General features: G+C 42.2%; 1 protein-coding gene across 2 annotated transcripts in view; it reads left to right on the top strand.

Annotated features, from left to right (window-relative positions):
* Positions 1-14,587, top strand: part of EFCAB5 (EF-hand calcium binding domain 5) — a 70,495-nt gene that overhangs the window by 31,189 nt on the left and 24,719 nt on the right. For both annotated transcript variants that reach the window (XM_073667968.1, XM_073667969.1), the window contains 7 exons: positions 1,025-1,117; positions 5,530-5,744; positions 6,753-6,909; positions 8,984-9,270; positions 9,365-9,534; positions 9,806-10,034; positions 11,916-12,068. In XM_073667968.1, coding sequence (XP_073524069.1) covers positions 1,025-1,117; positions 5,530-5,744; positions 6,753-6,909; positions 8,984-9,270; positions 9,365-9,534; positions 9,806-10,034; positions 11,916-12,068 — 1,304 coding nt within the window. The remainder of the gene's footprint in view (positions 1-1,024; positions 1,118-5,529; positions 5,745-6,752; positions 6,910-8,983; positions 9,271-9,364; positions 9,535-9,805; positions 10,035-11,915; positions 12,069-14,587) is intronic.

Below are 14,587 nucleotides of genomic sequence, written 5' to 3'. Positions count from 1 at the left end.
CAAAGACCTGTCACATGATTTATTCCTTCCAAGGACAGTATAAAAGGACTAAGTGACATCATTACGTGTGGAGGAAAGACGATTACAGTATCTTAATAGGAAAGAGTTCTTTACAGTTAGAGAAGTCAGACTGTGGAAAGTCTTAGTGTAAGAGGTAGTAATGACTGATACTGTAACAGCATTTATACAACTGTATAATTGGTCAAGGAAGGTAGAACTTGATTGACGTGTCTTTTTTTCCACCTATGTATACACTTAGCATGCAAGGCATATTCCAAAAAAAGTGTTCTTTTGCCATACGATGTAAGTTGTATGGTTTTGCCTCATTCTCAGTCCATTACAATTTCCATTTCAAATTTGATTAAAAATATATACCATGCATTTATATTTAAAAGAAAGGGAGATAATGATCGATGTACCATATTCTTTTGATTATAAGATGCACTTTTTTCCCAAAAAAATTTGGGAGGAAAAAGGGGGTGCGTCTTATAATCCAAAGGTATCTTACCTGGGGGATGGCGGCGGTGGAGCAGGGTTACAGGAGCCAAAGTCGCTGATTCAAGAGGTCAGCGGCAGCGGACGAGATCCCAATCTGCGCATGCAGATAAATGTATAACATGTAATTCTAAGATTTATAAGTTCATGAAAGAAGAAAAAGAGGATTGGTCTATTTTTGTCACTCTTTTGTATGATATATTGGAATTATTAGAATTGAGCTAAAAAGTAGTTAAATTGGGGAAAGCAGCTTTCTTTCTTGCGTCTGACATCTGATCTAATTTGATCATCTCCTGCGATATACTACTATAGGTATATAATAAGTAGCTGACATTTATGCATCGCTTTAATATATGATTGGAGCAGTCAGGGAACATGTTAGCAAGCATGTTTTCTAATAGACCTTCACATATTATATACTGTATGGTATGATTAATTATTCATCTCCAGTTAGTTGATAGGAACATATAGTGTAATTGCTGCTCTATAGATCTCTTGTACTCACAGTTATCACTCTGTATCTGTGTAGGAGACTTGCTGACTTCAGATCTGGCTATCAGGTATAGTTCATATGGAGACAGAAGTGAAGAAGACTGCCGTGATGCTGTCTCCAAGTTCACAGGTAATAAAAGCCAATCTCATTTTGCTTCACGGAGGTATGATCAACAGAATTTTTTTACAAAACATTTTGAGGTGAAACTGCTAAACCAGCTACATAATAAAACACGGTAAATACTGTTGGAATAAGCTTACCATTGATTTCAGTATTTCAGTAGGAAATCCATATTTCTGATCATATATCCCACAATTCTGTGTCTCCAAACACAGAGAGCCACCTCATGCCCTCTCCTGCTCCCACCTGCTAACACTTTCCCTGCTCCTTCTGACTGCCGGCTATATCTCGCCAAATCCTGGCCCTCCTCACCACATCCCCACAGTGACTTCCACCTCCTATCCACGATCTGTCAAACTCTTTCAACCCTTCTAACCTTATTCCCATCTGCCCAGCCCTCGCCTCTCCAGCCCCACTAACTGGAGCTGTATGGAACGCTCGCTCCATGTGCAACAAACTTTCCTACATCCATGATCTTTCATTACTAACAAACTCTCCTTCCTTGGCATCAAAGAAACCTGGCTCATCCTCTCTGACATGGCCTCCTCAACTGCACGTTCGTATGGTGGATTCCATCTTTCTCACACCCCTCACTCCAATGGCAAGCATGGTGGAGGAGTAGATTTTCTCCTGTCCAGCAACTGCTCCTTCACCCATATCCAACTGCCACCCTCCATTACTCTCCCCTCCTTTGAAGTACACTGTGTGGACATCTACTCCCCCTCCAACCCCCAACTGGCTGTCATTTACTACCCCCCAGGACTAGCCACCACCTTCTTTGACCACTTCACCACCTGGCTCCTTCATTTCCTTTCAGCTGACATCCCCACTATCATCATGGGTGATTTCAACATCCCCATTGACACTTCCCACTCATCTGTCTCGAAGCTTCTATCCCTCACTTCCTCCTTCGGCCTTGCTCAATGGTCTTCAGCCCCCACTCACAAAGATGGCCACACACTGGACCTCATCTTCACCTGCCTCTGTTCCCTATCTAACCTCTCTAGCTCACCTCTCCCTCTTTCTGACCACAACCTACTCACATTCTCTTCCCTCTCCTCTCCAGGTGCACAAGCACCTCTCCATAAACTTGCACACCCTCCCAGAAATCTCAATCACCTTCAACTACACTCACTCTCTGAATCCCTTCTCCCTCTCACAGGCTTAAGTTCATTACACGATGCAAATGCTGCTGCCACTTTATATAACACCACAACAGCAGCAGCTCTCAATTCGGTCACCCCCCTTACACATACCACAGCTCGCCCACTCAACCGGCAACCCTGGCACACCAACCTGACTAAAGAACTGAGAAGGGCCTCCAGGGTTGCTGAGCGGAAATGGAAAAGGTCTCACTCCAATGAGCACTTCATTGCATTAAACAAACAGTCCCTCACTACCTTCAAGTCCACACTTACGGCAGCAAAACAAACATACTTCTCATCTCTCATATCCTCCCTGTTTCACAACCCTAAACAGCTATTCAAAACTTTCAATTCTCTCCTCCGTCCCCCAGCGCCTCCTCCCTCTCCTCTCATCTCAGCCGAAGACTTTGCAACATTCTTCTAGCAGAAGCTTTTGCCTAAAGTCCCCTCAGCACCTCTTCACACCTGCTCAATCCTCCTCCTCCAAAACCAGCTTCTCCACCATTACGGATGATCAACTCTCCTCTTTACTCTCCAAATCACACCTCACCACCTGCGAACTTGACTCAATCCCATCCCACCTCATCCCTAACCTTACCACTATCCTCATCCCAACCCTAACCCACCTTTTCAACCTGTCGCTAACAACTGGTGTCTACCCCTCATGCTTCAAACATGCCTCGATCACACCCATCCTCAAAAAGCCATCCCTTGACCCTTCCTCTCTGTCTAGCTATCACCCCATATCACTTCTCCCCTATGCCTCAAAACTACTGGAACAACACGTCCATTCTGAACTGTCCTCCCACCTCTCCTCCTGCTCCTTCTTTGACCACCTCCAATCTGGCTTCCGACCAAACCACTCCACTGAAACTGCCTTGACTAAAGTCACCAACGATCTACTTACTGACAAATCCAAACGACACTACTCTGTCCTCCTCCTCATGGACCTGTCATCTGCCTTTGACACTGTCGACCATTCCCTCTTGCTACAGACTCTCTCATCTCTTGGCATCACGGACTTGGTCCTATCTTGGATCTCTTCATAGCTAACAGACCGGACATTCAGTGTCTCCCACTCACACACCACCTTCTCATCTCGCCCCCTATCTGTCGGTGTCCCCCAAGATTAAGTCCTAGGACCCCTCCTCTTCTCCATCTACACCTTTGGCCTGGGACAAATCATAGAGTCCCATGGCTTTCAGTATCACCTCTATGCTGATGACACACAGATCTACCTCTCTAGACCCGATATCTCCTCCCTACTAACCAAAATCCCACAATGTCTGTCCGCTATTTCATCCTCCTTCTCTGCTAGATTTCTAAAACTTAACATGGACAAAACTGAATTCATCATCTTTCCACCGTCTCACTCAACCCCCCCAACTGACCTGTCCATCAAAGTCAATGGCTGCCCACTCTCCCCAGTCCCGCAAACCCGCTGCCTCGGGGTAACCCTGGACTCTAACCTCTCCTTTAAACCACATATCCAAGCCCTTTCCACTTCCTGCCGACTCCAACTCAAAAATATCTCCCGGATCCGCACATTCCTCAACCACGAGTCTGCAAAAATACTAGTGCACGCCCTCATCATCTCCCCCCTTGACTACTGCAACCTCTTGCTCTGTTTCCTCCCTTCTACCACTCTTGCACCCCTCCAATCTATCCTAAACTCTGCTGCCCGACTAATCCACCTGTCCCCCTATTCCCCGGCCTCTCCTCTCTGTCAATCCCTTCACTGGCTCCCCATTGCCCAGAGAGTCAAGTTCAAAACCCTAACCATGGCATACAAAGCCATTCACAACCTGTCTCCCCCATATATCTGTGACCTAGTCTCCCAGTACTTACCTACACGCAACCTCCGATCCTCACAAGATCTCCTTCTCTACTCCCCTCTTATCTCCTATTCCCACAATCGTATATAAGATTTCTCCCGTGCATCACCCCATCTCTGGAACTCTCTACCCCAACACATCAGACTCTCGCCTACCGTAGAAACCTTCAAAAGGAACCTGAAGACCCACCTCTTCCGACAAGCCTACAACCTGCAGTAACCCTCGCTCCACCATACCGCTGCATGACCAGCTCTACCCTCACCTACTGTATCCTCACCCATCTCCTGTAGATTGTGAGCCCTCGCGGGCAGGGTCCTCGCTCCTCCTGTACTAGTCGCCAACTTGTATTGTTCAAAATTTATTGTAATTGTTTGTGCTATGTATATCCCTTTCACATGTAAAGCGCCATGGAATAAATGGCGCTATAATAATTAATAATAATAATATAGCAAGTTTTTTTTTACCTGATGAGGTTTTGAAAACCATCTGGTGGGAAAAAGAAACTTCTCTGAGGATTACTCACAAAATGTACTTTAAATGTAACAAATATACAGCAATCATTTGTAAATGATTCTTTCCTGGTGCCCTGCTTTTGGACAATCTCTTCTCTTAGTTCATAATTTTAATTTTCACTGAACAGCCATCAAAATCTGTAAAGTCACTGCCCTCTTAATGAACCAGAACTAATGACACAAAAGGGGTGAACAGGGCACTGGTCCATCAGCGTGACGTCACTGCAACTGCTCCATCAAAGTGATTCAGTTTGTCTCAATATTAGAAAAAAAACTTATGTTTCCTTTGATATTTTTTGCATTGGGCAAGGTAATAAATAATTACTCTCTGAAAATTGCTGTGACACTAATCATCTTCAGCTGTGCAGGTGGATTTTCTTGATAAAAACTAGAGATATTTATAAAAAAAATGTTGGTCCTTTAAGGTCTATCTATGCCATATGAAATTAGTGTGTGCAATCTCCGACATTTACTTTGAAGTGGTCATTCACTGATACTCTCGTGTTTCAATAGTAGCAAGATCAAAGGAAGCTTCTGGCAGCCTGTACAAGTATAATCTGTCCTTCTTAGAAGAAAATGGTTTCTAGGAAATACACGGCCTCACAACATAAAGATTACAGAACCTATAAAATGAAACTTTTTTTATGTGCAATCTGGCACCGTACAAAGCTTTAGGCTCTCCATATTTGTGGCTTCTTTTTGAAGTTTGCTGTTGAGACTCAGAAAAATAATGACTTGCGTTGAATATTTTAAATAATTAACAAAAAATCGAGAAAAACTTTTCATATACTTTCTGTTTTGGAAGGAAATTGACACAAACTAGTGTATAACCTTACGGTAAAGTTTTCAAAAATAATTTTTTCAAACAAAATCGCTGTGAAGGTTATTACTATGTTTTTTAACAATAGGATAATTTGTTTCATTTTCAGATTTAAGAACCATCATCTCAGATATTAATACCCGTGGTCCATCACGTATCCCAAGTGCTTTCAATGACAGCGCCCTTAACTTGCCCCAATTTGTTCAGCTGATGGAGACATTTGTTGGGGAAGCTGCTCCATTGACAGCTGTAGAGGAGCTCACATCTTTTATACAGAAGGAATATGTTGAGACGGAAGAGGAAAGAATCGCCTTGTTGACTAAAGTACGGTCCTTTGTTTTGATTACATGTTCTGTAGGTAATTCAGTATTTACAGTGACGTTTTGGTCAATTGGTCAAGACCTTTATTAATCATACGGTTGCCGGATGAGAAGCGATATGCAAGTGAAATGTATGCTATGGAAGAGATTACGCTATGGGAGCATATTGCTTCAGTTGCATATTGCTTCTCTAGGCAGCAGTCAGGTTGGGTCCTTGATCAAATTTTGCCAATACTGGGTCAAGGAATTTTGACAAGACCCATGATGGTAAGACCATCCTGCTTTGCACTGATGAGGGGCAAGAACCCCAGAATATTAGTCTGCAAATAGCACTTTTAGTACAACTTGTAGAGTGTTCTGTGGTTTCATGTTTTGTCAAATTCTTGACTTACTAGCATGAAAACAATTTAGAAAAATGTGGTCCATATTGTGAAGTAGTAGTTTTGTTAGTAGGAGAGAAAAGGAACAAGAGAAAGAAAGTAAAGAGATGATATGGTCAAAATACTCGCCTAATAATTCTGCACAAAGTGTATAGCGATTTTATGACTGTAAATGATCTTTATGTTTATGTGAAAATGCTGTTGAAAAATGCATGTTAAATAATGTGTCCTCAGTTTTCTATAAACTATCAAATAAAGGGGTATTCACATCTCCAAGATCCTATCCCAATATGTAGTAGGTGTAATAATAATATTAGCAAATACCTCCAATTAGAAATGTAGTATAGTTTTTCTGATTCGCTATGTCTCTTTCCTCGTGTGCATGGTTACGTCCACTGATATAGAGATATTTAGCTAGTTGCGAGAGGTTGTAACCATGGATATCTAAGGTCCTGCAATGGCTGCACATGAGGAAAGAGACATAGAGAATCAGAAAAACTATACTACATTTCTAATTGTAGGTATTTGCTAATATTATTATTATTACACCTACTACATTTTGTGATAAGATCTTGGAGATGGGAATACTCCTTTAACTATAGTATTCTGTGTAATTACACTCCATCCTAAAGGTGCGCCATGAAGCTCTTCTTGCAAGACAGAAGGTAGTACTGCAGGCCCTCTTTGAGAAATGGGATAATGAAGGTTCAGGATTTCTAGAGCTGGAGGAGGTAGAAGGAGTCTTGGCCAAATATAAAGAAGGGATGGAATCTCAGATGGTGACTAGAGGTGAACTGAATTTTTTAAACTGAAATCATAATTTTCATGTCAAAATTTACTACATGAATTTCATAAAAATTAAATGAAATAGATAAAAGTGGCATTTCTTAAATGACAATACATTGTGTCAATACATCAATACTAGACTCTTGCAAAGTCTTCATGATTTGTTGTCAGCTTTTGGGATAGTAGGATAGACCTACCATGTTATTATTGAGTTCATCTATGCTTCTATGTTAAACCAGAGTCTAAGTGATCTTGCACTTTCGCAGGAGGTACAGACCAAAAAATACCCCTGGTTATATCACTGGAATAGGCTCCATTAGGAAATGCCAACATCTTGAAAATCATATTTCTGATGCAAGGTTCCGGGAATACTAAACAGAAGTACAAATCCAAAGTCATGACTGAGTCCATGCAGCAAGATGAGACCGATTCAGATCAGGGCAGGCAGCGATCCAAAGGCAAAGTCAGAAAATAGATCACATGAAATACAAAATAGCAGCGGACACCTTCATAAAATGACAGGAACCAAGGTGTGATCTGTTCCTGACATTTACAGTAGGGATGTCAAACTCAAACACACAGAGGGTCAAAATGAAAAACGTGAACAAAGTTGCTGGCCAACCAGTATACAGTATAATGTGCCCCACAGAGTCCTCCATACAGAATAATGGGCCCCACATAGTCCTCCATACAGAATAAAGGGCCCCACTTAGTCCCCCATACAGTATAATGGGCCCCATATAGTCTTCCATACAAAATAATAGGCCCCACATAGTCTTCCATACAGAATAATGGGCCCCACATAGTTCTCCATACAGAATAATGGGCCCCAAATAGTCCTCCATACAGAATAAAGGGCCCCACTTAGTCCTCCATACAGAATAATGGGAACCACATAGTCCTCCATACAGTATAATAGGCCCCACATAGTCCTCCATACATAATAATGGGCCCCATATAGTCTTCCATACAGAATAATAGGCCCCACATAGTCCTCCATACAGGATAATGGGCCCCAAATAGTCCTCCATACAGTATAATGTCCCCACATAGTCCTCTATACAGTATAATGGACCCCACATAGTCGTGGCGGTTCTGGTATCGCGGGCCAAATATAACCACCCTGTGGGTCAGATTTGGCCCATGGGCCAGAGTTTGACATGTATGATCTACATGAAGGGCTCATCCATACACAGAAACTTGCAGAGGAAAAGATTTCCAACCAAACCAAACAAAAAGACAGGCTTTTCCGGTACAAAGTGAAAACACTAAGTAAATATTCCATACATTATTGCGGGTTCATTCGCTTGGATTAGTGTCCAGTTCTTGACTTCTTAGCAAAGACTAACACACTGGAGATCTACACATCTCCAGACACAGAAACTGAATGAGATATCTGGCTTCCGTTTTATCTACCATACCACGCCTCTGGGGTGGAGATATGTGAGCAGCCAGTCTCACCCATCTATTTGACTGCTCGTAGACCCGGCCCTGACACGCCCTATTAACTCTCTCAGCACTATACATGCTGGAGCATGCTTTCCCAGGCTTACATCACCGAAGCTACCAACCTCGATGATACATATCTCCCCTTAAGGACCTGTCGGGCAACCATCTTACACTGGATAGATCATAGAGCAAACAACTCCTGCGCCTCGAATACTTTGTACTTTTAACGGCCTAGGACCAGATAACAGCTGATCAGTCAGGGTGGCGGGTGGCGGACCCTGAGCAATCTCGCATTGATGACCTATCCCATTGATATGTCATCAATATCTTTGTCATAGACAACCCCTTTTAGGATCAATTATATTTGAACAAACATGTGAAATCCTTGAAATAAATACAGAACTTTTCTGCACATGGCAATAAAACGTTCATGTAGGACATTATGAATTAGGAATCTTATAGCCTCAAAAGCTGAACTTTTGTCCTAAGTTTCCAAGGGCATCATTTGAATGCTAATAGTCAACTAGCTATGAACATAAAGTTATAATGTAATGTCCCAGTTGGATCAAATAGATATTTTTTCCAGGTTAATATTTTTAACCATTTTTTTAACCATTTTTATATTCAGGAAGGGAAAATCTAAGTTCTTCAAAGTCTCAGCGTGGATCAAGAAGGTTGTCAGTGGCTGAGTTCATCAGGTACATGCAAGGTTTGATCCGTCAGCTTCCGGGTCCAGAAGAAGAGGTATTTGAAAGCATGGTAGAATTTCTAACCACCAGTGTGGAGCGGACTCAGATTGAGAAGCTAAGAGGAGCCTCTCGCAGAAAATGGCTGCAACACATTCAGTCCGTGGCTGAAACCAGTGGTGGAAGATTTGAGCCAGTGTACAAAGCTGTATTTAAGGCCCTGTATAAGGCACGTCTAGATCAACATGGTGTTGGGCTGCATTAAGCGAGAAACTATACAAAGCATATAAACATCTAAAGCTTAATTCTCTGTATACATACAGGATGCTGAGGTTCATGGGAACAACAAGAAGATCAGTGCCAATATCGCTCTTCTAGAGCAAAGTTCAGAGAGTCAAAGGTGGAATGAAGTTCTTCGATATGTGGCATGTACTTCTGAAGATGCCATACATGTGTTAAGCAAGACACTGTCCAGAGACATGAAAGGGGTCAGGTAAGAAAGTAATCAAATGCCTTACTAGAAGGAAACCTGTCCTATTTGAGCCTGGAAGAAATTGCAATTTATATCTATGATATATGTTTATATAATTATGTATAAAAAAATCCTTTATAAACAGCTGTTATCCCAATAATTATTTTATTCACTAATGTATTCAGACTCTATGCTTTGTTTTCTACATTATTCTTGTATGTTTTAGAATTTTCTTTTTTTTTCACCAATGTACACTAACGAATTCCCAATATTTACTACATATATTATGCAGCTTTGCAGCAGTAGACAGTGGGATACCACAACATGTACCCCGTATTCAATATCATGGTAATATTCAGTTCTGGAATAACGAGCGGTCTGAAGAAGAGAGAAAGGGATCACTCATTATACTGCCACTAATGGACACACAGCAACGTGTATTCGGGACCCTCAGCATTGACACTGTGAGAGAACTCCGAGACAGGAATATATTCCTCACACATGAAATCAGTTTCTATCAGGTATGTATTAACAACATCAGTCTCTGCATTTGTGTAGGGTTTAGGCTGTGGTCATTCTGATGCCTGATTTTATAGTGACACACCAAAGAACTAATTGTACTTAATGGTCACTTTATTAGAGACTCATATTCATTAGAACATTGGACCAACTTTGGTCTTCAGAACCAAAGCAGTTCATTGTGACACAGATTACTTTAGGCTGAACTTGTTCTACAGGAATATTGGCATATGTGCTGCAAAATACATTGAGGTATAGACAAGCTCTGAGCAGCCTGTTCTACGTTATCCTAGAGATGCTCTCCATGGTTAAAGTTCCTGGGGACTATAAAGCCAGGGAAGCAAGGAAAACTTGCTGTCATGTTCCTGGAACCAATCAATGACTCTAGGAGCCTTGTGGCATGATGGATAGGATAGACAGCGGCTATGAAAGGATGAACTCGGTTGTCCACAATGCTTAGGTAAGCCCTATTTCCAAATGTCTACCCATAGGTATCAGAGGATCAGGGTGTGGCCAGAAAATATTCACCACACCATTACTCCACCTCCAACAACCTTCACATTCAAGTTCACTGATCCAGGCTGACCCTCATGGTTCATAGTGGCCAGTGTAGTCTCACCTTTCTATTTCCCTTTGATTTCAAAGGCATTTCAACTAGTTGTCTGCTTGGATTTTCAATCCATATTAGGGTACAATGAGTTGTGCATTAGAACACATTAGTTGGAGCACCAGCATTGTATTCTGGTGCAATTTGCTTAGCCGTTCACCACTTATTCATCACAACCATTCTGGATCCTTTGACCCCTTCTGTCAATAAGTTCATTCATATCATTTTCAGTATACACTATTGCACAAGAAAACCCCACAAGGTTGGCAATATGGCCCCGGCTAGTTAAGCACTGATTACCCAGCCTTGTTGAAAGCCGCTCAAGTGTCTCCAATAAAGTGTCCATTCAGAGTATGTTTTTTTTACACAATATAAGACCACTTTTACTTTTGAAAATTATAAATAATGTAATCTTAGGAGCACGCGCCCTTTACTAAATTCCACCTCCTCAAACCATAGGTGTCACGGGTGTGTCAGGTGTGACAGACAGTCGCTCTGGAGCCCACTGCAGAAGTTCACTGCTCTTGGCATCTTGATCCTCTCATTTCTTTAGTATTGTTATATCTTTCTCCCTTTAGGACCCAGCCATGAAGCACAATGCGCCTAATTCATTAAACATCTTACAACTGCCATGCACCTCAGCCAAAAATGTTACCAAGGATATTTCCGGCAAAATGTGCATCACTAAAGTGTATATATTTTTTTGTAATCTTTCCTCATGTGTAGGCATTGCAGGACCTTAGGTATCCATGGTTACGACCACTGATATAGTGACAGTTAGTTAGCTAGTTGCTAGTGGTCATAACCATGGATACCTAAGGTCCTGCAATGCCTACACATGAGGAAAGATTACAAAGAGACATAGGGAATGAAAAAAACTATACTACATTTTTAATTGGAGGTATTTGCTAATATTAATATTATTACTCCTACTACATATTGGGATAGGATCTTGGAGATGGGAATACACCTTTTAAACAAAAGGAAAGGAGGGGCTATGATATGGAATGTTATGACCTATTAATATCCATCTCATAGAGGTCATATATTTAATATGGTCCAAAAGGGATCATAAGAAGACCAAAATAAGGTTAAATCTCTCTACAGTATTGTCATTAAAAGTGGCATAAATTTTGATGAATCAGACAAGCCTTTTTCGGCAGTCCCTGTCGCCCCCAGGTCTGTAAACTTTGGTTGATCTGGCCAATAATGGCATAAAAATACCAAGAGTTGCAAAATATTTGCGCATATCACATTGCTGGTGTTATTTTTTTAGGGTGTGACAAATGCTTTCAGTACAGCTTACCACCTCGTCCTGCGGCAAAGAAATATAGTACAGCTGGTAAGCAGTGCACTCGCTTGGATCTACAGTCGTGCTCCCAATATTCGAGCCATGAACACCTACCTAATGGAGCCATGTGTAGATAAGGTACTAATATTTGTCAAACAGTTTGACACTAATTTTTATGTTCTGTTTGGAGATTATAGACATTTCTTCGTGGTTTGACATCTGCTAACAATGAAGAGGATTTTATCTATCACCTCATTTGACAATATATACTGCATACATTACTAAATACATCTTTTAGACCTGATAACATTGGTGTGCTTACTGAGAAAATCCATGTCAGAATGGCTGTATAATATATATATAATCCAACTCATGAAATGCTGATTTTAAGATCAAGCAGGAGAACTTTCCAAAGGATTGCACAGCCATTCTTACATGGATTTTCACAATCATTATGAGAACTAAGATCTATGTAATAATGTGTATAATTTGTATGGTAAAAACTGGTGACAGATTTAATTTAATTGCAGGTGCAGATGGCCGTAGATTTTCTCATGCGGAAGAATCGGATCGATTATGCTAATCACACTCTGATCAGAGTGTTATTATAGTGTGATCTGATTCTCTAGAATGAGGAAAAGATGGATAAAAAAAAATCTCCATCTTCTCCATTGTGTCAGTCCAGGGAAATCGGACTGCACTCAGATGTCATCCAAGTGCAGTCCAATGTTTTCCATGGACTCTTTGACCTCTATGATGAGTGTGATCCAAATATCTGATCAAACTCGGGCATGCAGCGATTTATTCCTTGGGCGACTCTGTCCGAGGAAGAAATCGGACATGGGCACGGCTCCATAGACTTGGTCAGAGTGTGATCCGATGTTTTGTCAGATCGCACTTCGACCGAAAATACTCATCTGCACCTGCCCTAAGCACTGCGTATATGTGGAGGTCACTGCGTTGTTGCAAACTGTTCATGTGATTGTGAGTAATTAAGAAATTATTATTATTATTATTATTATTTATATAGTGCCATTGATTCAATGGTGCTGTACATAGGAAGGGGTTACATACCAGATACAGATATCACTTACAGTAAACAAAACTAACAATGATAGACTGGTACAGAGGGAAGAGTACCCTGCCCTTGCGGACTTACATTCTACAGGAATGGGGCGGAGACAGTAGGTTTGGGGGGGGTTGCAGTAGCTCAGGTGGTGTTGAGGTGGCAGCAAGCAAGGACATGGCAGGCTGTAAGCTTGTTTGAAGACATGGATTTTCAGGTTCCATCCGAAGGAACCAAGTGTGGCGGATAATCGGATGTGTTGAGGCGCAGAATTCCATAGGACGGGGCATATTCGGGAGAAATCTTGGAGGCGATTGGGTGAGGAACGAATAAGTATGGAGGAGAGAAGGAGACCATGGGAGGACTGGAGGTTACGTAAGGGAATATATCGGGAGATTAGTTCAGAGATGTATGGAGGAGAGAGGTTATGGATGGCTTTGTAGGTCAGTGTTAGTAGTTTGAACTGGATATGCTGGGCAATTGGGAGCCAGTGAAAGAATTTGCAATTAGCAGAGAAGTAGCGAGGTAAGAGATGAACTAGTCGCACAGCAGAGTTGAGGATGGACTGGAGGGGTACGAGAGTGTTAGCAGGTAGGCCACAGAGAAGGATGTTGCAGTAGTCGAGGCGGGAGATGATGAGGGCATGCACAAGCAGTTTAGTAGATTGAGGGTTGAGGAAAGGATGGATTCTGGAAATATTTTTGAGCTGGAGGTGACAGGAGGTGACGAGAACTTGGATGTGTTGTTTGAAGGACAGTGCAGAGTCAAGGGTTACTCCGAGGCAGCTGATTTCCGGTACAGGGGAAAGTGTGATGTCATTTATTGTGATAGAAAGATCAGGTGGGGAAGGTATGCAAGATGGGGGAAAGATGATGAGTTCAGTTTTGTCCACATTGAGCTTGAGGATGCGAGAGGACAAAAAGGAGGGTATGGCTGATAGACATACTGGGATTCTGGGCAGCAGAGTGGTGACATCAGGGCCAGAGAGGTAGATCTGGGTGTCATCAGCGTACAGATGGTACTGGGAGCCATGGGACTTTGAGTTGTCCCAGGCCGAGGGTATAGATTGAGTAAAGTAGGGGTCCTAGGACGGAGCCTTGAGAGACTCCAACAGAGAGGGGGCGGGATGAGGAGCTAATGTGGGAGTGGGAGACGCTAAATGTGCGGTTAGAAAGGTATGAGGAGATCCAAGATAGGGCAAGATTTTTGATGCCAAAGGAAGTGAGGATCTGTAGTAGAAGGCAGAGGTCAACTGTGTCGAAGGCAGAGGACAGGTCAAGAAGGAGTACAGAAAATTGTCTGCTAGCTTTGGCTGTGAGTAAGTCATTAGTAATTTTGGTAAGAGCAGATTCGGTAGAATGGTGGGGGCGGAAGCCTGATTGTTGGTTGTTGAAGAGAGAGATAGATGAGAAGTGAGAGGAAAGTTCAGGGTGATGGTGTTGCTCAAGGAGTTCAGAGGCAAATGGAGCAGTGATATGGGGCGGTAGCTGGACAAGGCGGTTGGGTCGAAGGATGGCTTTTTGAGGATGGCCGTGATTGTGGCATGTTTGAAGGCAGCGGGGAAGGTACCAGAAGTTAGTGATAGGTTGAA

Source organism: Phyllobates terribilis, unplaced genomic scaffold (assembly GCF_046119375.1).
Source record: "Phyllobates terribilis strain yellow unplaced genomic scaffold, ASM4611937v1 Scaffold_2__4_contigs__length_985480577, whole genome shotgun sequence".
Lineage (NCBI taxonomy): Eukaryota > Metazoa > Chordata > Amphibia > Anura > Dendrobatidae > Phyllobates > Phyllobates terribilis.
Note: the sequence above shows the minus strand (reverse complement) of the source record. Positions and strands in the feature narration are given on the sequence as shown.